The sequence below is a fragment of the Passer domesticus genome, chromosome 21 (genome assembly GCF_036417665.1).
Source record: "Passer domesticus isolate bPasDom1 chromosome 21, bPasDom1.hap1, whole genome shotgun sequence".
NCBI classification, from domain to species: domain Eukaryota; kingdom Metazoa; phylum Chordata; class Aves; order Passeriformes; family Passeridae; genus Passer; species Passer domesticus.
Genome location: NC_087494.1, coordinates 7848010 through 7871767, shown reverse-complemented (window position 1 = coordinate 7871767; position 23758 = coordinate 7848010). Strand labels below are relative to the sequence as shown.

The following is a 23758-nucleotide window of genomic DNA, read 5'->3' as shown; positions in this document are numbered from 1 at the left end:
CCGCTGTTGTGCACATCAGCAAGATAATGAAGAACAGACAGTGAAGGAAACCTTATGGATGAACTGGTGGGAATGTGACCCTTAGGAGACAATGGATTGGTCAATTGATGGGAAGTTAACCTGTGAAAGAGGAACAACAACCAATGGAGCTGTGGTTGGCATGGAGGTGGCATCAGAAGCCATTGCAGCCTCTTCTCACGTGCTGACCAAGCATGAGATGACGTTATAACAGGAAAAACTCCACTCCAGAGGAGGAGATGTCAGGCCTGGTTGTGGGGTGGAGAGATGAGAGGGACAACATTCATGTCCTTCTGATGGGGGGGATGCCCTGAATGTGGGTGGCCTGCCTGCCCCTCCCAATGAAGCACCATGCTGCATCTCCTGCTCAGTGGCTTTTCACCATTCCAGGGTTTGGTACATATTCTTTGTAAGAGCAGCTGATCAAACAAAACTGGATTTCCAATCACAAGTACAATTAAGTCTTTCTGCATGGGAATCCTCCAGAACCTGTGCCACCCCTGATTTTAGAAGAGCCAATCTGAGGATGCTCTGAACCCAGCTGAGAGGGATTCCTTGGCAGGCATCCATGGAGAGCACAGGGGCTGGGAATGCTGGAAGTTTTCAAGAATAGCATCCTGAAAGCACGGCAGGGCTCCATCCGTGCACAGCATCATCAGGAAGAGGGCAGAACTGATGGAGAAGGAAGACTCGCTCACCATATGATGATCGACAAGTCTCGTCTTTATTCCCAAATCACCAATTATTATACACCTTTTAATTAGCTCACGCATAGTGCAAAATCCCAGCTCACCATTGGCTAATTAGTTATCAGCTATCTACGTGCTGTTTTGGTATAACTACTTACTACTTTCCCAGGCTGTTTGGCTTTACCACCTGTGTCTGTGCATTTCTTCATCCGTGGGCCAAGGACACAGTTTAATTGGAATGGCAACTCCCCTCATTCTCTATCTCAGTCAAATTAATCTCACAGTGACCTTTAGCTCGGAGCTAGCTTGTTACAAAGCTCCCAACATTTCCCCCATTTTCTTTTTGGGCCAGAAGTGTTGTTTTCCAAGCCCTTCCCATCATCTGACTCACTATTCTTTGTACGCAATTAAGCAAGCATGGTAATGCAAGCATTAGCAATACTATTACACCTAATATCCCTATAGCATACATTGCTGCTCTATTCTGCAATACTGCATGATTTACACTTTGTACATCTTGAGACAGCATGTCCAATATCTGTCTGTCTTCTTTGCTTGTTGAATGGTCAACGTTTCTCTTGCTCTTGATAGAATTACACATTCTTCATTGAAATCCATCTGGACTTTGCACCTGTTAAAACACAAACAAATCCCACGTCCCTGCAGGACTGAAGAATCTTCTCAAAATCCTGGAGGTGAAGAATGGGTCCTGGTTTCATTTTGCAATGTTACATAGAGAAATGTTAAGATAAGAGTAATTAGGAATCAATTTAGATAATACACACAATCAACAACACATACAAGATCAGAAAATTACTAAACACTACAACACTGAACTTTTATCCCAGAGTCTGCGACAGCTGATAAACCTTAAAATGACAGAGAATTGGAGAAATCATGTCCGGATTCATGTTTCCCCCAACTCCCTCTGAAAATGGCTCAGCTATCATAGATGGTCAAATCGCCAAGTCAAAAGGACTTGAATACTTTTTGATGCAGAAAACATCTGGGTTGATTGTCAGTCACTCCATCCAAATAGAGCTAGAGCTTGGCCAGAGCCCAAACTCTAATTGGTGAGTGTCACTTAACACATTTTTTAAACAGGACTTTTTAAAAACAACTGTTATAAACAAGAAACCTTAGGGTTACAAACTAATCAAACTATCAAACAATTGAATCTTTCTGAAGTTTCTGTCAAGACAGAGATTTTCCAAACACAGCAAACTTCTTGAATTCTCTGCTGGAGTATTCCTGTAATAATAATTAAAAGAACCACAAAACTGGCAATTTGGATAAAAACTTTCAGAAACATCTAAATAGTTAGGAAATAAAAGACAGGATCTTGAAGAGACACGTGTCTTGCAGGTGATCACACAAAAAAAAATAGAAAAACACATGAAAGCTGGCTGTAAATACTACAACAACCTTAATAATAATTCTTATCACAAAAATCAGAGAATTCACATAATGTAATCAACTTATCAACAGCAAGTGTTCAAGGAAGTTAAGACAACCCCTTTTCTAAGCATTCATGTAATATTAACAACAATCACTATCTATCAGCATTACTTACAAAAACTAAAAATAACAAAGGTTATAAACTTAATATAAATAATTCTTAAAACTTTGAATCATTGGGGAATCGACTGATGACCCCATAACAGGGTCTGATTGACCTTTTCCAAATGCTCTGTCTTCCAAGACACCTTGGGTAATTGAATCTTTACTAATACTTTCATCTTTACATGACATTTTGTTTCCCTGGGAATAATTTTTTACAATAAAAGCAGTTCCTCTGGCATTTTGTTACACTGAGATTTCTTACTGATTGACAACAATCATTAACTGAAGGATAACAGGCTGGTAAAGCCGGACAGTTTGCATAGATATTTAAAAACAAAACTGAGAAAGATGACAGATAATTTTAAACACAAATAATTTCACTTAAAATAAGGACAGTACAAAAACAATTAGCACATTTACATCCATTTATCTAATGCCATCTCTTAATGAATAGAAGAGAGCAAAGACCATAAAGACTATAGTATACAGAAATATTACAGTTTAAATCTTCTCACATGTAGTCCAAACAGAAACTAGGAAGTTTACTTAGACTCTGCCCCCCTAAAAGGTTGCTCCCGCCTCAGGCAAGGGAAAGGCAATGAAGTCATCAAACTTAAAGCTATCAAACCCAAATACTCAATCACTTTTAGAAAAGCAAACACATTTTCAAAAAAAACTGGTAAACTAACTGTAAAGCCTGTGGAACAGTTGGGTGAAATGCCCCGTATAACATCTGCTGCATGATGAAGCCCTGTGTGAATTTGCAGAAGTTTTCCATCCTGATCTTGAAGAAAATTCCTGACCTGTTTTTTTCTCAGACACTTGTTTGAATTGCTGCGATGGGCTGGCTGCTGTGGTTGCCAGGCAGCTGTGACAGGGCGGTGCCCTGAGGAATGTCTGCCCGCGCCCGTCTCCGCCTGCTTGGGCACAGCTTCAGCCTGCGCCACCTCGGGGGTGCGGAAAGAAACGCCCTCGCCTGGACCCGCGCAGCCGTGATCTCCTTTGGGCTCCGCTCTGCCTGGATCTCCGCTCGGGCTGGTTCCCCCTGGCTCTGCGCCAACACCTGCAGCCAGCGGGAGCATGTCCCACACCGCTGGTGCTTTTGTGCGCTTGCAAAAAGTGAAAAAGCCCTCCCAGCTCCAGCTTTCGGGTTTCGCGTTACTGGTGCGCGTCCGCTGCCGCTACCACCGGCACTGCGCTTGACGCTGCCGCGTATTCGGCTCCCGCGTCTCGCCTTGGCTGGCCCGGCCCCGGCTGGCACTTCCCTCGCGATCTGTGCTCTTTCCCTACGGACAGCTGCCGTGCGAGTTTTTGTCACCGTGCGTGTCACTGGACCCGCGGTGCGCGTAACCGACGCCGGCACCGAGCATGCCGCCTCCGCAGCGCTCGGTCCGCTCCGCCGCTGCACCGCTGGGACCGCCACCAGCACCGAGCATGCCGCCGCCACCATACGCGTTCTCGCCGCCGCGTCTGCCCCGGGCTCTCCCACGGCCCCTGTCGCTTTCCTGGTCCCAAACTTACGCCACTCTGTTAATTCATGTACTATATAAGGATTTTGAGAAACTCCTTGTGCGTACCCGTAATCTAACAAATGTGGGAGCTCTTTCTGCAAGTCTATGTCCTTAATCTGCTGCTTTTTTAAAAAGCAAGTAAATAAATCATATGCTGCTTGCCTTTCCATTTCTAATCAGCGCCGTTGCAAGGCTTTCAGACTCCGGCAGCACGTAGGCTGGGACTATCTATATAGCTCCTAGGGCCGCGACCTCGCAGTGGTTCGTTTGCCGTCCCCCCCTTGCTTCAGAGGGACCCGCTCCTACTTCCCGATCCGTGGCAGCCGTGTCCGTCCGTAGTCGTCTTACAGGTTCACATCGGGGTCAGCCATTTGATGGAGAAGGAAGACTCGTTCACCAGATGATGATCTACAAGTCTCGTCTTTATTCCCGAATCACCAATTATTATACACCCTTTAATTAGCTCACGCATAGTGCAAAATCCCAGCTCACCATTGGCTAATTAGTTATCAGCTATCTACGTGCTGTTTTGGTGTAACTATCACTACTTTTCCCAAGCTGTTTTGCTTTACCACCTGTTTCTGTGCATTTCTTCATCTGTGGGCCAAGGACACAGTTTAATTGGAATGGCAACTCCCCTCATTCTCTATCTCGGTCAAATTAATCTCACTGTGACCTTTAGCTCGGAGCTAGCTTGTTACAAAGCTCCCAACAACTATTGATATTGCCAATGCATTTTTCTCCACTCTGCTGGCAGCAGAATGCAGGCCACAGTTTGCCTTCACCTGGAGAAGCTCCAAAACATCTGCACTATATTGATGACATCATTGTATGGGGGAAGACGGCAGCAGAAGTGTTTGAGAAAGGAGAGAAAATCATCCAGATTCTCCTGAAAGCTGGCTTTGCCATCAAGAAGAGCAAAGTCAAGGGACCTGCTCAAGAGATCCAGTTTCTGGGAGTGAAGTGGCAAGACGGACGATGTCAGATTCCCACTGATGTCATCAACAAGATCACAGCAATGTCTCCACCATCCAACAAGAAGGAAACACAAGCTTTCCTAGGTGCCATAGGTTTTTGGAGAATGCACATTCCTGAGTACAGACAGATTGTGAGCCCTCTCTATCTAGTCACCTGTAAGAAGAACATCTTCCGCTGGAGCCCTGAGCAGCAACAAGCCTTCATCCAGATTAAGCAGGAAATCGCTCATGCGGTAGCTTTTGGCCCAGTCAGGACAGAACCAGATGCGAAAAATATGCTCTACTCTGCAGCCGGGAACCATGGTTTGTCCTGGAGCCTGTGGCAGAAGGTGCCTGGGGAGACTCGAGGCTAACCACTAAGATTTTGGAGTTGAAGCTACAGAGGGTCTGAAGCCAACCATATTCCAACAGAGAAGGAAATTTTAGCAGCCTATGAAGGAGTCCAAGCTGCCTCAGAGGTAATAGGCACCGAAGCACAACTCCTCCTGGCACCCCCGACTACCAGTACTGGGGTGGATGTTCAAAGCAAAGGTTCCCTCTACCCACCATACCACCAGTGCTACGTGGAATAAGTAGATTGCTCTCATAACACAGCACACCTGTATTAAAAAGCTGAATTGCCCTGGGATTCTGGAAATAATTACAAACTGGCCAGAAGGTAAAAACTTCAGTCTCACTGATGAAGAGGAACAAGAAGTGACACGTGCTGAAGAAGCTCCACCATATAACCAATTGCCAGTGGAAGAAACACGCTATGCTCTTTTTACAGATGGTTCCTGTCTCATGGTAGGAATGAATCGGAAGTAGAAAGCAGCTGTATGGAGCCCCACACGACAGGTTGCAGAGGCCACTGAAGGAGAAGGTGGATCAAGCCAACTTGCTGACCTCAAAGCTGTTCAACTGGCCCTGGACATTGCTGAAAGAGAGAGGTGGCCAAAGCTCTACCTCTACACTGATTCATGGATGGCAGCCAACTCTCTGTGGGGATGGCTGGAGAGGTGGAAAGAGGCTAATTGGCAGCGTAGAGGAAAACCAGTTTGGGCTGTTGAAGAGTGGAAAGACATCGCTACCAGTGTAGGGAGGCTACCTGTGAAGGTCCGCCATGTAGATGCCCATGTCCCCAAGAGTAGAGCTAATGAGGAGCACAAAAACAATGAGCAGGTAGACCAGGCTGCAAAGATAGGGGTGTCCAAGATAGACCTAGATTGGGAGCACAAGGGAGAGTTATTCCTAGCTCGATGGGCCCATGATGCCTCAGGTCATCAGGGTAGAGATGCCACCTATAAGTGGGCACGAGACCGAGGGGTGGATTTAACCATGGACAGTATTTCTCAGGTTATCCACGACTGTGAGACATGTGCTGCCATCAAACAGGCCAAGAGGGTGAAGCCCCTATGGTATGGTGGGCGGTGGTCCAAGTACAAGTATGGGGAGGCCTGGCAGATTGACTGCATCACACTGCCCCAGACACGCCAAGGCAAGCGCTACGTGCTCACAATGGTAGAAGCCACCACGGGATGGTTGGAGACCTACCCTGTGCCTCATGCTACTGCCCAGAACACCATCCTGTGCCTGGAAAAGCAAGTCCTGTGGAGACATGGTACCCCTGAGAGGATTGAGTCAGACAACGGGACTCATTTCAAGAACAGCCTTTTTAGCACCTGGGCCAGAGAATATGGCATTGAGTGAGTGTACCGTATCCCCTGCCATGCACCAGCTTCGGGCAAAGTGGAAAGGTACAATGGGCTGCTAAAAAGCACCTTAAAAGCCTTAGGTGGGGGATCTTTCAAAAATTGGGAGCAGCATTTGGCAAAGGCCACCTGGTTAGTTAATACCCGAGGCTCTACTAACGGAGTGGGCCCTGCCCAATCTGAGCCTTTGCACAGAGTAGATGGAAACAAAGTCCCAGTGGTACATGTCAGGGGTTTGTTAGGGAAGACAGTTTGGATCAATCCTGCCTCGAGTACAGACAAACCCATTTGCGGGGTTGTTTTTGCTCAGGGACCAGGTTGCACATGGTGGATAATGCAAAAAGATGGAAGAACACGATGTGTACCTCAGGGAGATCTGATTGTTGGGTGAGAACCATGTATAAATATCACTGTTTGCTGCATGTTACTACCATTGTCTGTGTATAGCTGTATATTGGATGAAGAATGTATGTGTTTGTAGAGTAAGAATATATATTAGTTTTAGTAGTAAGCCGACGATATGGGGATAAGGGGTGGAATGTCCTGGGTTGACTATATGATGCTTTTATCCCCAATCGTCTTGTTCTATTTATACTGAATAATAAGTTTTACACCTTTAAGACTCTCTTCCAGACAGTGAAGAGGGGAGGGAAGAAGCGCGCAGTTTGTTTTCAGACTGCTCTCAGTCCTCCACATTCCTGCTCCTGGACTGTGTTGTCTGCGGATGGACAGACAGCCGGACAGAGCTCCTTTTTCCCTTTTGCTTGCTTTTAGTTAGTTTTAGCTAGCTGAGGCCCAGAGGTTTCCTGGACTGTGATTTTTTCCTTTTTTCTTGGACCTGTTCAAGCATGCTCTGGACTGAACACTCAGAAGAGCACCGGCAGCTCCACCTGTGGCCCCCCTGGCTGGCCCTGGGCAGCAGCATTTCCAGCACCAGAGAGACTGATCAGAGACTGAGTGAGCTGAGCTGCAACCCCCCCCAGGGAGGGGACTGTTCTGAGTTTGCTTTTTTTTTTTTTTGGAGCAGTAAGAAGTTTTATTGTTTAATATTGTTTGGGTTCTATTGTTTAAAAAACAGGTTTCTTTCCACTTTTCTCCAAGGAGATATTTTCTCCCGAACTCTTTGGAGGGGGGAATCTGCTTTTGTAGAGAAGCCCCTTTGGGGATTATCTCGCAAACTTTCCCTAAACCAGGACAAAATCCAAGGGACAAATTTGTGCCAATGAACTTCACACCTTGAACTAGGAGGATCAATTCTTGTTGTGCTCAGCAGAATCTGGGGTCAGAGAGGGTTTCCAAAGGAAATCTTGGTCCATGTAGGGCTAAGGCTCCCTCCAGGCTGGCTCCAGCCCCTCAGGGTGCCCACAGCCCAGTGCTCCCTCCTTAGCCCTGGGGCTGCCCAGGGAAGAGCCATGGCTGAGGCTCTGCAGGAGCACACAGGCTCAGCCCTGCTCCAACATGGGATCCATGGGCCAGGGCACGCTGGGCTTTGCCCCTACAGCTCCCAAGTGTGTCCAGAGAAACTGCAAGCAGAGGCTCACCTCTGTCAGTGGGACCCCTCTGTGCACAGGGACCCCCACTCCTGGGGAGGCTGTGCCAGGGACCTCCAGCCCTGGCAACCTGGAGCAAGTGGAAAGCACAACTTTGCAAAATGCTGCCTGTGCCTGAAGCAAATGCAAAGAGAACTGGGGTGTGAAAAGTAAAATTTGTTTATTACAGAAGAACAATAGCAAAAATACAGAACATATTTACATTGTAAGAATATGTGTAACAACAACAACAGTCGATAGAACATATATACAGAAGAACCTATGTTAAAAAAAAATAAATAAAAAAAAAAGAAAACATATTTACAGAAGACAAAAAGCCCTAAAACCTATATCCTAAAGACAACAACAAAGTGTAAAACAAATGTACAAAAGGGTGGCATTTCTCTCCATGATGTCCATCGGTCCTGGAAGAAAAGCAAGTGCCACGGTCACTGCAGTCAGGCACAGAGGGTTCTTCCATGTGCCCCCAGGCTGGCAGACACTGGCCCAGCAGCAGGACTCTGCCACCAGAACTGAGCCTGGCTGGATCTGGGATGGAGCTTGTGTGGAGTAAAGCAGGCACAGGACAGGCTGTGGATGGCCACCAGAATCCAGTGTCCTGGGTACAATGTCCCTGAGCAGGGAGCACCCAGCCCAGCCCCAGCCTGGCAGCAGGAGACCCACTCTGCCTGTCCTGCTGCTGGCATTGCTCTTCAGCCCAAGATCACGGCCTCTTCCTCACCTTTTCAATCAATGTCCATGTCCTCAATGGACTCTTCCATATCCACTTCCATCTCCTCTTCCTCATCCACATCCACGTCCATCTCTTCCTCTCCAGAGTCTTCTCCGTCTCTTTCCATCTCCTCATCCATATCAATCTTTGTATCCACCTCCATCTCCTCCTCTTCATCTGGGACAGCCTGCAGAGGTAGCAAAACCTCAGAGTGGGCTCCCTGTCCCACCCGGGCAGGTGGGGGGTGTCCACCTCCATGGAATGGCACCATACCTTCCTCAGAACAAATGGGAGCATCCTGCAGGGCTGGATGATGAAATCCAGGCACTCAGGAGCTGTCAGGAATGATCGGGGTATCGGGGGGATAAGAAGAGTGAAAGGCGAGGGCAGGAGCAAGGTGCAGAGCGTGTCAACACAGCGGCCAACGGTTGAGTTGTGCCCTTTGCTGGGCGCTGGACGTTCCAGCTGGAGCCTGGGCTGTGACATCACAGTTCCCAGGCTCCATCTGAAGTGGACAGTGGAGACCATGGAATGATGGAGTCCCTGAATAGTTGGGCTTGGAAGGGAGCCTGAAGAACAACATCTTGTTCCCAGCTGAGCAATCTTCCCCCAGAGCGTGCTGCTCAGAGCCCTGTTCCCAAGGAGGGGGCATGCACAGCCTCTGTGCACAGCCTGGGCCAGTGCCCCACCACCCCCAGTGGAAAAGAGCAGCTTCCTTAGATGCAGCTTCAATCAACCTCCTGCAGTTGAAAGCCATCCCCCTTGTCCTGTCAGCACAGGCCCTGCTGAACACTCTGTCCCCTTCTTTCCTGTGGGAGCCTTCCAGTCTTGCACAGCCACAGGGAGGCCTCCCAGTGTCTCTTGTCTCCAGGTTGAGCATCCCCAGCCCCACTTGCCCAGCAGTCAGTCACATCAGGGCCAGTCAAGGCTGAAGGGTAGCAAATAGCATCAGGAACTGAGAGATGCAAGCTTTAGACCCAGCTTTGTCTCTAAATGTACAAAATTAATAACAGTGGATGGGAAGATGGTGGGACACTGGTTCTGTTCTAACTGGTGATTTATTTTTCTTCTTTTCTGTCATGCTGCCCCAGGTTTTTCTGTTTGAAAGGAAGCCTGGCACAATGTCCATTGTCTTCTCCATTTGTGAAACAACACGCGGAGTCTGGGCAGGCTGATGATGCAGAGCAAAACCTGAAAATATACTAGTGATCCTGAGCCTAGGGGATGCAGCTAAACCCAGCCAAAAGGAATTTCTGAAAAGCTGATCCTGGTTTACATTTTCTTGAGTTTGGCTTCGCCAACTTCACCAGTCATTTCTGAAAAAGTAAACAAAAAACTCAAGCCAAATCAGTCATTAAACCCAAACAAACAAACAAACAAACAAACAAACCCATGCAGCAAACCAATCAAACAAATAGATAAAAAAACCCCAAATAAAACCAAAGGAAATGAAGAGTTAGTACTAGTTGTGAGGATAGCACAGCAGGCAAATGGCTGCTTCCCACAGGATCATCATCAAAAGCCACATAGAACAGCTGCTCCAAAATATACCCAACAGGAGAAAAAGAAAAAGTGATCCATGGCAACTTTGGGGGCAGCTCCACATTCAGGTGAAGAATGAGCACGCAGTGGTACAGATCCAGCATTGCCCACCCTCCAGGCTGCTCTTTGCTCCTGATGAAAGACCCTTGCAGGACTGTGGCCCCTCTCAGTGCAGTGTCAGTCACTGCCAGAGCTCTCAGCTGAGCCACTGGCATTTCCAGAGTGACATCCAGGCACAATCCTGCTGCCTGCTGAGCACCTGTGGAAGATCCTGAGCATCTTCATGCCTAGCAGCACAAAACAGCTCAGGATTTCTCTGAACTGCTTTTCAGGAGAGGTTTCCATATCCCTGTGAGATCTGTTCATCCCCCGACACGTCTGACTTGATGTACAACGATGCATTTGGGTTCCTTCCTTCCTCCTGTGTGCCAGTGAGAAACCATCCATGGGAATGGAGGATGTTGTGTGCAGGGCAATGTATTCCTGGCTTGCCATTTTGCTTCACTGTCACTCAGCTGAACATGGTCCTTATCTAAGAAGGACTTTGGAGAAATGGGTAGGAATTTTGGCTCTGAGAGGAGCAGAAAGCATATTTTCTAGACCACATTGCCAGCAGATGCTGTTTCCCTGGCAGAACAGTGATTGCCACTCATCTTCCTGGGAAGAATGTCAAGACCCATTCAGAGATCCCAGGTTCAGCTGGCCTTTGGCTTTGTCTACCTCATTTCACACATCCACTTTCAAGGGCCATTAGAAGAGGCACATGTCTGCCTTGCTACCCAGAAGTGCTGTAGTTATTCCCAGGGAAAAAAAAAAAAAAAAAACAAACCAAAAAACCAAAACTTGGCTGTCCTGTGGTGTGGTAGAAATCCCATCACAGTTGTGACTCTGTGAGCAAAGACAACTGGTGCTTTTTGGGGCTGTAACAGCTGAGAGTGTGGCAGAGCAGGTTTGATATTCTTTTTAGAGTCCTGACATCATTGCTCCCAAAACAATCTTTCTCTCCTGTCTTCTGTCATCAACTGTGGAACAGAGGAAATGGAAGGGATCAGAGGTTTGTTTAAATTTGCGCTTATTTTTAAGTCTTCAAATAGTGTCAGCTCGATGCGTGATACTTTAGAAATTGGATGAGTAGCACCTATTTCATCCCAGCGAGAGCTGGGATTGAAGACTTCCAACAACAGAAACACTGGATGTGCAAGAGCTCAGTTTTCCACCCCTCACACAAGTAACTTGCTGTACTATTTTCAGCATCCTCAGCCAGATCGATTAAAATACTGCTCCAAACAACAACAGAATGAAAATCTTCCACCAAATGGGGAAAAGGAAGAAAAGTGGGCCGCAGCCCTTTCTTCAGAGCTTGTGTTGATTTTGCCAAGTCAGATGCAAACAAGGTTTGCCATCTTTCTTTCCTAGAAAAATGCAGCTATTGAATAGAAATCTACCTCTGAGGCTGCTAAGTTGAGTGCGATTTTAGAGCTGGGAGGAGCAAAACAGGTTCCAGAGAAGCTGTGGCTGTGTCACCCTTGGAAGTGTTCAGGGCCAGGTTGGATGGGGCTTGGAGCAACCTTATTAGCGGAAGGTGTCCTGAGTCTGGTGAGTCCCTGAAAAGAAACTTTTGGTTTTCCTGAAATGCTGCCTTTGTAAGGGGAGGTCACAACTACCCCACCTAATTTGAAATGCCCTGAGCAGAACCCAACTGTTTTTTCTCACAGGTGAGGAGGGATTTTCACTTGTATTTTATGGAGGATTTTGACAGGGCAGAGCAAGAGCAGCTGAATGGGTTTGACAGGCAAAGGGGGCCAGTGTGGCAGCAGCTTAATTCCATGGAGCTTTTCCTTCTGTGATCCCGTACAACCTGAGGCACTCTGGGGCTCTTGAACCTGGCAGCTGGGCAAGTTAATCATTGGAACAAGTGATAAATTAAGCTGCTCCACTCTCTTGAGCATGGGTGTGATGAGCCTTAAGTAAACCTGTGAGCACTTGTCAGGATGGGAGCTTGTTCTTTGCCAGGGAGGAGGGAGAAAATATTGCTTGGAGTAAATAAAGCAACTCTGCTTCCCCTGGAAGAGGAAAAGAAGGAATTAAATATGTGAATGCTGCATGGAGTCATTTGCACAAGGCTATATCTTGTCTGCTATGCAGGAATGTTCTCAATAAACCAGGCTTCTCCTGACCATTATTTTTCTTGGTTTCCACCACATGATACAAGAGACTCTCAATAGACCCCTGTCTCCCCACCCCCAGCGCCGCGTCCTCCCCCAGAGGGTGTTCCATGAGATCGACCCCAGAGCCTGACACGGGGACGGGGGGCCGAGGCCCTGGGGGGTGGGACAGGGGGACAGGGACCCCCCCGGCAGCGTCCCTGTGTCCCCCAGGGCCAGAGCCTGGGCCAGGGCTCCTTCACCCTGTTACAAACGAGAGCACTGGAAAACTCCCAGGAAAGATATCAGCAAAAAACATATTTAATATTAAGTGACAGCACCACAAAAATTCCTCAGCAAGAGTCACACTGCTCATGACTGGACACTGCAGGCACACCGAGGAAACAATCCAACAACAAAACCAAACCAAACCCAGGCAATCAAACCATAAATGAGTAACAAATCCTATGGAAAAGGTGGTTTTCAATCCTGTGGAAAAGAACTGTCCCTCTTGGCCAGGTGATCATTGCCAAAATTGAAGTTTCACCTCAAACATTCCCTGTTGTGACAGGCTGGAGGAGATTGTTGGCTGGAAACATCTTGTGTGTGGGGGAGGAAGAAGCAGGTCCACCTTGTCCTGCCCTGAAACCCCAGCGCTGTCCTGCCCTGGAACCCCAATCCCCCCAGAGCCTCTATCCCAGCCCAGCAGTGGCTGCCAGTCCCTGGCACAGCACAGGCAATGCTCCACAGCCACCTCTGGAGCCCCCGCCCAGCTCCTGAGTGACCAAATGAGCCCAAGTCCCACCTGGGGGAAGGGCCCAGCAAGACCAAGGGGTATTGAAGGCTGACCACAAGGCAAGCACACATCTTGACCCTGCAGCCTCTTGGAATTTCTGTCTGAACGCTGCTGGAATCCAGGAGTTGGTATCTCTGTGTGTGCTTCTTAAATGTTATTTTTCTCTCTTTCTATGTCTACTTCTATTTCTCTCCTCTGGCGAATTTTGATGAACTTAAAGTTTATCAGGCTTAGAGTTTGTCAAGTGGAATGGCCAAGTTAATGCTTCAGAAATGTTTTTTTGTTGATTGAATGTCATATTAAACCTTTTGCCATAGTTTCTCTGATTTTCTAGAGTTGCCAATAAAAGCTGCTTTGAGCTCCTCAAAATCTCTTGTACTGGTATTTCTCCAGTGCCTCCAACTCAGAGGACACAAACAATTGTAATTCCTTTTAAATGTCTCCTTGAGACAGTTGTTTGGGGGATGGGAGTCAGGGCTTGTCTGTCCTGCTTGGCACAGCCCAGGCAGGGCTTTCCCAGCCACATTCCACACTTCATTTCCCAGCTGGAGCCGCTGGTGCCTCTGAGTTCTGCTGGCCCAGCCCCAGGGACGCTCTCCTTGTCTGCCCATTCCCCCACGGTCTCTGGGCAGGGATGGCCTCAGTCGGGGCTGCTGACATCCTCAGCAACTTGGAGCCTGCTGCTGGATTTCACTGCTCCAGAGGCTTGTTCAGCCTTCAGCTCTTCAGTGCAGGAATTCAGTGTCCCAGGGCTCATTAACATTGAAAACACCTTAACAAGCCAAGCCTTTGGGAATAATTTGATTTTAGCTTTCAAATCTTGTGTGGTTAATTCAACACATTTCATAAGTGTATTCAAAGTGAATGTATAATTGAATGAATATTTACAAAGAGAGTGAGAAAACATTTTTTAGGTCCTAATTTTTTTTTTTCCTGATGATAAATTGATATGTACAATCTCCAATTGGCACTAAATCCAAGTACCTCCTCATGCAGTTTGAATAGATATGAATAGATATAGCCAACACCCTTCATGGCTGACAATCAATCAGACTCTGTCCCTACCCCACCCCACCATTTCCCCCATCCAAGCCCTGGCACTCAGAGCAGCCTTGTGCAAATCTGAGCTCCCTCCAGCCCAGGCTGCACCTGCAGCTTTCAGCTCCTTGGCTCCAACTCCCACCTGCTTTCCTTGGAGAAGGAGCTGCCTGAGACACCGAGGGATGTTCATTTCTTGTCAGCCAACAAAGCCAAGAGAAGGCACAGCTCCATCAAATGCAGAAGTCATTCTTCTCCCTGGCTCTGCCCTGGCCCTGATCCCCACAGCCTGTCCTGTTTCCTTCATCCCTCCTTTGCCAGGGACTTTCTGGGACAAGGGAGCTCTGCTCTGGCTATGGAGGGAGATCCAAGTGCAGCCACTGGAGTGGGAACCACAACTCATCAGGTTTGTGCCCTTTGAGAGACCAGGAACTAGTGAGACTCAGAGGCACAGAAGGGTTTCTCTTGATGGCCAATATAAAAAATGTGAACATGATAAAATTTAAGAAATATCAAACCCCTTCCCTCAGCTCATTGAGACATCCCAGCAACATCTGACATGTCCACCATCCACAAGGGATTGCCATACAGGAAGGATTTTAGACAGAGACTTAAGAAGAGGTGATAGAAAAGATAAAACTACAACTAAGGTGCTGACTAGAGAGGTATTTAAACTTCAGAAAAATTGGGCAAGTCCCTGAAGCTTGAAGCATGAAGCCTGGGATGCACATTGGAATGACCTGAGAACAGCTGCAAGAAATAATCTGGGAGCAAGGGGAAGGCCATAGATCCAGCTGCCCTAATGAAGAGATGTCCTTAGACAGGGCCATTGGAACAGGAGAGCTGCAAACACCTGAAGGACGGGGTCATGAAATATTAGAGTGAATATTGGTGGCTCATATAGAGGGGAAGATCAGAATTTCTTCTCCTGCCATCAGGAGAAGAATCCATGAGATCCAGGAAATTCCTCTTCCTCCCAGGAAAACTTTGCCATTTTTTCAAAAATCCAATGACCCAGATAAAAAAGATTTGCAAGTATATTATGAAAGTAATAGGTATTAAAACCTGTGCCCCTTTCCAGGAAGACATCAGCTGTGTGCCCATGAACAGGCAGTGCCACTTGTGCCCTGAGGTGCCCAGCTGGGATTGGATCTCTCTGAGAGCACCTGAGGGAGAGCAGAGCACCTTGCAAGCTGCAGGTCCCTGACAGCCCCGTGGGGCTCCTGTCCCATCAACATCTGCTCTGCTCCAGTCTGAAATGGGGTCCAGCATGGTGCTGGGATAATCAGAGAGCTGAGGTGTGTGCTGGAATTCAATGCTCTTCCCATCCCGCAGCAGCCCTGCATTTCCCTGCTCCAGCCTTGGTCTCCAGCACAGCCATGGAGGCTCTTTGGGCTCCTGACTCTTCCTGCAGCCCCCAAGGGCAGCTGAGCTCTGCCTGTGGCACAGTCAGCCCTGGCCAGCGCAGGCCATGCTCAGCAATTGCTTGTGTGTACCTGGCCTTGCTGTCAGCCCCGGCAGCAGCTGCGTGGCCCTTTGGTGGCCCTGTGCTGGCCCAGCCATGGTGGCCCAGCCCCTGTGCAGGCCCAGCCCAGGCCAGGAGCATTGCGGCTGGGAACGGCCCCTGTGCCGTGGTGCCCACAGCAGCCTTGGGGCTCTGTGCCCCATGGCCTCCCTGCTGGGCAGCCTCTGCCAGCTCCTGCACAGCCCCTGGCACCTGTGGGCCTGCTCAGACAGCCCTGCCCCGGGCTCTGCCGGCCTCTGGGCCAGCAGAGAGGCCGGCCAGGGCTGGCCATGGCCGGGAACAGGCCCTGAGCCCCGCAGGAGGATGGAGCTGGGCCACAGCCAAACTCAGCCCAGGGCAAAGCTGGGCTCAGCAGCCAGGGCTGCCAAGGCCTGGGGACAGAGGCTGGCAGTGACAAATGTCCTGGGCCCCCTCCCTGCTCTGTCCGTGCCCCCAAGGGCACAGAGCAGCCTCCTCTCTGGGGCACTTGCCTGTTTTCAATGCCTTGCACAGGCGCTGGCCCTGCCCCACAAGGCCTGGCCTGAGTCCTGCCCCTGCACGCTCAGCCAGGCTGAGATGGACACTGATGGTTTCTGGGGCAGGCTCTCTGAGCCCAGCCCAGCTCCCTGCAAGCTCTGCCAGCTGCCCTGAGCTCTGGGCAGCACCAAGGGCCTCTCCCCAGCCCAGCCCAGCCGGCTCTGGCCCCACAGCTCTGCTCAGGCCAGGCTGCTCTGGCCACTGGCCCCACGGCCTCAGCCCCTGCCAAGGGCACAGCAGCAGCTGCAGCTCACACAGGACTCTGCCCCAGCCATGGCGGAAGGTGCTGGGACAAGGCCAAAGGAGGCTCCCTGGCTGCCCTGCTCCCCTCTGGCTCAGGTGCTGAGAGCTCTGCAGCCCCTGCTGCCATCCCATGTGCCCAGGGCAGCACAAAAGCCCCGGCCTTGGGGCCCTCAAGAGGTGCTCCTGCTCCAGGCCCAGGGCCCATCCCAAAGCTGGGGCAGCCACAAAGCTGTGCCCATTGCTGTTCATTGCTGCTCTGATGGGGATGGATCCTCAGCCACTTGGAGGTTGATGATGAATTTTCCTACTCCCAAGGCCTCTTCTTTCTTGAGCTCTTCAGTTCAGGAATTCAGTGAGAAAAGCTCATAAACATTTGTTCAACATGCCCAAAGAAGAAAAGCCATTTGGAATAACAGAAGTTTTCAAGTTTTCTCTAATTAATTAGACAGTTATCTGAAGTGTATTCAAAGTGTATATACTGTCTTGAAAACAATGCAGAGAGAACAGTTTGTTCTGTTTAATGTTTTTTCCTGTTTATAGATCGATATCAGCAATGTCCAGTTGATATTGAGCCCCAGCACCTTCTAATGCAGACTGAATAGCTATGAAAATCAAGACCCTTCATGGCTGAGAGTCAATCAGACTGTGTCTCCTGCCCCCTCCCGACCATTTCCCTCATCCAACCCCTGGCACTCCTATGGACCAGGAATGGTGTCACCAGCAGGACCAGGACAGCAATTCTTCCCCTGTGCTGGGCGCTGGTTGGGCAGCACTTTGGGTGCTGTGTCCAGTTCTGGGGCCTCAAATTTAGCAAGAACATGGAGGGGCTGGAGTGTGTCCAGAGAAGGGCAACAAGGCTGGTGAAGGGTCTGGAGCAAAAATCCTGTGAAGAGAGGCTGAGGGAGCTGGGGTTGTTTATCCTGGAGAAGAGGAGGCCCGGGGGAGACAAGGTGGTGTCAGGGCAGAGGTTGAACTTGATGATCTCCAAGGACTTTTCCAACCTTGCTGATTCTGGGATTCTCTGAAACCACCCTTGCAGCAGTTGCAGGATGAGCCCTGGGCCCCCTCTTCAGAAGCTCCAGCAGCCCAGGTGCCTCAGCTTCTCCTCCCAGCTCTAAAGCCCATCCTGTCAGTCCTGCAGAGCCTCTGCAGCTCCTCCTCATTGCCCAGAACAGGGAGCCCCACAGGCAGACACAGCAGCCCAGATGTGCCCCCCTGGCCTGGGCTGCCTCTGGCAAGGGAGCAGCACCAGGCACTGCAGGAGCCTGCAGACAATTCCTGCAGCACTTGGAGGATGATCCTGCTGCCCAAGGGACGTTCCCATAGTGCCAAGTCAGGAACTGCAATGGGGTGTGGGGCCAGAGAGGAAAGGGCAAACAGGGATGGGCTTTTTGCAGGGGAGGGAACAGAAGAAATTTGTACAAAAAAAAGGGGGGAAAAAAAAGCAAAGGTGAAGCCAAGGAAATGCTCAGGGCAGTTCAGGGGTGGCTGTCAGGCAGGCAGCCCTGGCTCTGAGCAACAGCGTCTGCAGTGGGACAGGAATCTCCCAGCTAATGGGAACAAACTTTCTGGCTGACTGCAGAGGCCAGGACAAAGCTGAGTGGTTTCCCTGCTGTCCCCCAGCTCTTCCTGGCCCCAGGGGCTGATGGCATTTGTGCTCCCTCAGGTTCATGTCCCCACAGCAGCAGCATGGGGGTGCTCCTGCCTGCTCTGTGCAATGCAAACAGGGGCTCCTGAGCCAGTGCTGCCGTGGCTGTGCCTGCAAGGATGCGGCACCTCTGTGAGCTGGGGGAGAGGCCAGGGCTGCAGAGGGGGGATGTTGTTGGCAGCTCCATGAGGACGCTCTGGGACGCTGCCCTGGGCTGTGCAGCACCCTGGGGATGGATCAGCCCCTGCTCTGCTGCTCCTTCCCGTCTCCCCCAGGGCCCTTGCAGAGCCCCAGCCATGCTGTTTGCCCCCAGCCTGCCCACGGCCAGCCTGGGGCTGCTCACCCTGGGGCTTTTCTGTGCTGAGCATTGGCCTGGCCGTGTTCTTGAGAGAGCCTGGGCAAGGAGCCTGGAGCCCCCAGGGCCTGGCCTGAGGCGTCAGCGCTGCCCCAGCAGTGCCCATGGCCTGTCCCTGCTGCAGCCCCGGCACTGCCACCCCCAGGACTGTGCCCGGCCCCGAGAGCACTCAGGCCCTGCAGCAACACCAGGGCCACCAGGGCAGCGGGGCAGGGCCACGGCAGCAGCACTGGCAACACCAAGTGCTGCTGCTGCTGCTGGGCACAGCTGCTGTGCCAGCACTCATCTGCCCCAGCTCTGCACACCGACATTGCTGCTGCAGCTCCAGAGAAGGCAAGAATAGAGGGATCTCTGCAGAAAACTTTGCTGGGAGATCCTTTAGTTCCTTTAAAACCTTTGAGACTGCAGCCCCTCATTGGCACAGTCTGTGGCCACAGGGAAGGTGGAGAGAAACAAAGTCAGAGATGGCAGAAACAATTGTCTAGCTTTAGGAAGAATATTAAAAAAGCAAAATGACAGGGAAATCAAAGAAGCAAACTAAAAGAGCTATAAAAGATGACTTTTATTACAAGTGATTTGCCGAAATTGGCAATCACTTTAATGCTTCCTAAGATGTCCAGTCATCAGTTTCCTCACTGCAGCCTTGAGCTCCTGGTTCCTCAGGCTGTAGATGAGGGGATTCAGGGCTGGAGGCACCAGCGAATACAGAACTGACACCAACAGATCCAGGCATGCAGAGGAAATGGAGGAGGGTTTCAGGTAGGCAAGTACTGCAGTGCTGAGAAATACATTTCTCCTGCATTTTCCCTTTTCAGATTCTTTCAGTCATCTCCTGAGAGCTACAGTTTGTTCTGGTGCTTTTCATGAACTGATTGTACTCTTGATTTAGATGGAGACTGGGGAATTGTTTTCAGATGTAGAAGAATCTGGACTGAAGACAGAAACAAACTCCCTGTCAGCCCATTTTCATCTTCTAGATCATTTTCAAGATGTCCTTGGGGGTGTTGGAATGATTATCACACAGCTCTCCACTTCTGGCTGCAGGCTCTAGAGTTTCTTTCTCTGCATTCAGTCAGGCTTGCATTCCCTAAGAGTTCTTGGTAGCCTGTCATCTTTTCTTAGGGTAGAACAGTAACAATGAAAACCTTTCCAATGGCACAACTGCCCAGCCCACAAGGAAAAGAAAAGAACAAGCTGTCAAATTCTTCAAATATTTCTCCTGCTTTGCTGCAAGTGTTGTGCTGCACCCACAGTGTGGAAAGCTGCAGTTGGTGGCACACCTTGTGACACAAGCTGCACTTTGTTCTCCGGGAAAGGTTCTTGGAAAAAGCAAACAGGACTGAGGAGAAGATTCTGGAAAAACTGAAAGAGCTTTTAAGAAATTAAATGAAAATTGAAACAATTCAAGACGTTTTTCTCGATTTGTTTTTATGCTCCCCTTTTCCATCTTGCACTAGTTGTCCATCCCATTAATTCCAAACAGATCTCACTTCTAAGATCACTTCTAAGATCCATGAGCTGGCAAGTTTAAGACATTTTAAGATACCATGACCTAGACACACTTTGGCTTCCCCTGTTTTTCTTGGAAATCAATGCTGGAGAGTTAAGTGCAGTGCTTGGGTCAGGTACAAATTCTGCATTCAGGGAATGCGCTCTGAGAGTGTTTGACCCTCAGCAGGGACAATGCACAGCAGGGACTGAGGGGATTCCTGAGCCACTGTGCAGGAGTCCAGACTCTGGCTCTTGGCTGAACTCGGCAAAGTTCCCGTGTTTGGACAGGCTCAGGGGCTGCCCTCGGGGAACGTGGGGCTCGGGGCGGGGGCGAGCGGGCAACGGACAAACGGACACGGGGACAAACGGCCCCGGAGCTTCAGTTGCAGCAGCGGCAGCAGCGGCAGCAGCGGCAGCAGCAGCGGCAGCAGCAGCGGCAGCGGCAGCGACAAAAGAAACTTTAGATTCTCTTCTCCTCTCCCTCTCCCGCTGCCCCGTACCTCTCCCGCTCTCCCTTTCCCGCCGTCCCTCTCCTCTCCCCTCCTCCCTCTCCCCGTGCCGGGCCGGGCCATGCCCCCGGCCCGCCCCCGGCCCCGGGCGGGGCTGCCCCGTGCCCGCCCCCGGCCGTCCCGCCGCCGCCTGGCCTCAGCCCGGCTCTGGCGGTGCTGGCGCTGGCGCTGCTGGGCGGGCGTCAATGCCTGGGGCTGGGGCGGCATCGCCGGCTTTTGGCTCCGCCTGGCCCGAGCCCGGCCCCGGCCCCGGCGCAGGGTCCAGTCCCGACCCCGACCCCGAGCCCGGCCCCGGCTCCTGCCGGGGCCCGCGGAGGACACAGGCGGCGTTGCCTCTCCCGCCGCCTCCGCTGCGGCTTGCCCGGCCCGAGCTCCGCCGCTCGGCAGCGCAGCCGCCGGCCCCGAGCCTCCCGTGTCGCAAACGCCGGGGGATGGCCGGGCCGGGGCGGGTGAGGGGCGCTCGGGGGCCGTTGCTGGCCCCGGGCCGAGCGCTGACAGCCGCGTCCCGCCCGCAGGGAAGGCGCAGGAGGCCCTGCAGGAGCGCTACCGCCTGGGTTCCCTGCTGGGGCGCGGCGGATTCGGCAGCGTCTGGTCAGCGACGCGGCTCTCGGACGGTGCCCCGGTGAGCGGCGGGGCCGGCGGCGGGCGGAGGAGGAGGAGGAGGACAAGGAGGAGAAGGTCAGGGTGCGGCGGGACGGGCGTTGAGCTCAGCCTGCTGCTCTCGCTTGCTCATAGGTGGCCATCAAACGCGTGCCGCGGGATCGCATCCGGCACTGGAGCGAGCTGGTGAGTGAGCGGGGCCAGCGGCAGAAGCCGGGCCGTGCCGGGAGGCGAGGAGCCGGGGCCTGGCATGGTGGGAGCCACCAGGAGCCCTGTGGGGAGAGCGGGCGTGGGCTGAGCAGGGCATGCAGAGCATCCCAGGCTGGCTGAGGGGTCCCAGAGCCCTGGCATGGCCTCAGCTCCACTGACGGCATCGTGCTCCTCCCGCAGCCCGACGGCACCAGCGCGCCCCTGGAGATCGTGCTGCTGGCCAAGGTGTCCTGTGGGTGTGCTGGTGTCATTCAGCTCCTGGAGTGGCTTGAGCTCCCCGACAGCTTCTTGATGGTGCTGGAGCGTCCAGAACGGTGCCAGGAGCTGTCGGATTTCCTGGCGGAGCGGAGGTTCCTGCCGGAGGAGGAGGCGCAGGGGCTGTTCCGCCAGGTGCTGGAGGCCGTGCGGCACTGCACCAGCTGCGGGGTCCTGCACCGTGACATCAAGCCTCAGAACATCGTGCTTGACCTGGCCAGCGGGCAGCTGAAACTGATTGACTTTGGCTGTGGCGCTTTCCTCCAAGACACAGCCTACACCCAGTTTGCAGGTGAGACCTCGCAGGGGATGCTCCTGGGCATCTCATGGCCCAGCCTGGGTGTAGCACCGGGGCTTCCCCCTACTGCAGCTGGGATGGGATTAATGCTGGACCCAAGTTCATTTGGTTGGGGTGTGAGGGAGGCCAGCTCCCAGCCCTGCTGACAGCCTTCAGTACCCAGTGTGCCCTGGGCTGGGGCTGGAGCTGGTGCAGCCAGCCCGACAAAAACCCCCATGGGGGTAGTGGAGAGGGGGGTCTGAACCCATGCCCTGGATGGTTTGGTGTGCAGGGGAGGAGGGGCTTGGACTGCTCCACTCCCCTTGTTTGCCTTGGCTTATTAACATTTTTTGGGGGCCCATGCAGGCAGAGAGGAGAGTGGGTTTTCTCCACCAGTGGGTGGGTTTTTCCTTTCTGTGTCATGGTTGGGCCTTCCCAGGGTTTCTGCTGCCCTCTTCCAGCACCAGTGGCTTCTTTTCCAGCCCTGAGTTTGTACACAAGTCCCAGGTGATGGTGAGAGGGCAGCAGTCACCCCGTGTGTTGCTAGAGCAGCCCCCACATGCCCAGGGATGCTGGGGCCAGGCTCTGGGAGCAGCAGCATCCCCCTGCTGAGCTCTGTCTGTGTTCCACAGGAACCCTGGCCTACAGCCCTCCAGAGTGGACCCAGCACCAAAGCTACCATGGCGAGGCAGCGACAATCTGGTCCCTGGGCCTCCTGCTGTACCAGCTGGTCGTGGGGAAGCACCCGTTCAGGAGGGGCCAGGAGATCATCTGGGGGCGCATCTTGTTCCCACCACGGCTCTCTCAAGGTGGATCCTCATCTCTGGGCACAGGGGGAATACCAGTGCTGGGAGACAGCAGCGGGCTGATGGGCATCCTGCTCTGGCAGCTGCTGAGGAGGTGGCACATGTCCTGCTCTCCTCTAAACAGAGAATCCATGGGGAAGTTTAGGCCCAGGTCTGGGCTCACCCAGTATGGCCTGGGCACAGGAACAGGGGGGAAACTTCTCCAAGTGACTGGTGATTTCTGGTTTGTCTCCCCAGAGTGCCAAGATGTCATTAAGAGGTGTTTGTCCATGCAACCCTTGGACAGGCCATCATTAGAAGAGCTTTTCTGCCATCCTTGGGTGCAGGGTGCTCCTCGGCCCTAGAAGATGAGAGAGATCCATGTGCACAGTTGGATCCAGGGGCCTGGCAGGTAGGAGCTCCACACATTTCTTGGCACTCAGTGGCAAAGCAAACCAGACTGGTTTTGTCCTGCCTGTAGCTCTGAGCAGGGGTCAGCAGAAGGGAACATGCAGCTCTTGGGCTGGAGCTGAGCTGGAGATCTGGTGTGGCAAGCACTGGTGGCCACCATCCCCCCTGGTTTTGCTTGTCTGGTTCATGGATGGCTGGGGCCCTGGGCAGAGCCCTGACAGCCTGGTCTGCTCCCAGGGAAGGAGAAGGAGCTCCTGGAGAAGCTGTACCAGGTGGGGCTGCTGCTGGAGACAGCAAGGACAACCTCAAGGACGACAATCTCTTCCTTGGCCTGGCCAGCTGAAGATGATGGACTTGGATTCTGGCAGCTTCTCTAAAGACACACTCCACACCCAATTTGCAGGTGAGTTCCACAGCCAGGGGGATGCTCCCAGATCTGGGCATGGCATGGCCTGGCTGGGCACCAAAGGTTCCCCCTTTGCTGGGAGGGATGCAACAAGTTCTTCGGTCGACTGCCCAGCTGCTTTTTGGCTCTGGGCAGCTGCTGAGGGCTGGATGTGCCATGGCTGGCTGCAGGCTGGGCACATGTCCTGCCCTCCTGCCCTGCTCCCCAAGGCATCACTGATGGGCAGCTCTGGGCACAGCTCTGGGCACAGCCAGCACGGCCTGGGCATTGCGGGCAGCTGGGACAAGGGGACAGGA

The 23758-nt window shown here is 51.9% G+C and overlaps 1 protein-coding gene and 2 long non-coding RNA genes across 5 annotated transcripts; 2 read left to right on the top strand and 1 right to left on the bottom strand.

Annotated features, from left to right (window-relative positions):
- Nucleotides 1–801: 801 nt before the first annotated feature.
- LOC135284737 (uncharacterized) lies at nt 802–9137 on the bottom strand. Of its 3 annotated transcripts, none has more exons than XR_010349926.1 (3): nt 8985–9137; nt 8721–8898; nt 802–1338 (listed from the first exon to the last, which is right to left on the bottom strand). It is a non-coding gene; the product is annotated as an uncharacterized LOC135284737 (long non-coding RNA). The 3 variants fall into 3 exon arrangements; XR_010349925.1 differs by lacking the exon at nt 802–1338 and adding an exon at nt 8136–8597; XR_010349924.1 differs by lacking the exon at nt 802–1338 and adding an exon at nt 8136–8403.
- A 124-nt stretch (nt 9138–9261) lies between these two features.
- LOC135284739 (uncharacterized) lies at nt 9262–12435 on the top strand. Its single transcript, XR_010349928.1, has 2 exons — nt 9262–9582; nt 9803–12435. It is a non-coding gene; the product is annotated as an uncharacterized LOC135284739 (long non-coding RNA).
- A 4110-nt stretch (nt 12436–16545) lies between these two features.
- LOC135284533 (serine/threonine-protein kinase pim-1-like) lies at nt 16546–23525 on the top strand. The gene is made up of 7 exons (XM_064396087.1): nt 16546–16611; nt 20393–20417; nt 21049–21140; nt 21254–21304; nt 21509–21875; nt 22493–22669; nt 22904–23525. The coding sequence occupies exons 1-7, from the start codon at nt 16546–16548 to the stop codon at nt 23008–23010; spliced, it is 885 nt and encodes a 294-aa protein (XP_064252157.1). The 3' UTR covers nt 23011–23525.
- The last annotated feature ends 233 nt before the right edge of the window (nt 23526–23758 follow it).

What these genes read in the sequence shown, in the direction of transcription:
- LOC135284533 (XM_064396087.1), top strand. Translation starts at nt 16,546, where the DNA reads ATGGCGGAAGGTGCTGGGACAAGGCCAAAGGAGGCTCCCTGGCTGCCC. An exon ending in GCAGCGGCAGCAGCGGCAGC is followed by an intron (nt 20,418 to 21,048) that starts AGCGGCAGCAGC and finishes AGGCGCAGGAGG; the next exon opens with CCCTGCAGGAGCGCTACCGC. An exon ending in AGCCTACACCCAGTTTGCAG is followed by an intron (nt 21,876 to 22,492) that starts GTGAGACCTCGC and finishes TGTGTTCCACAG; the next exon opens with GAACCCTGGCCTACAGCCCT.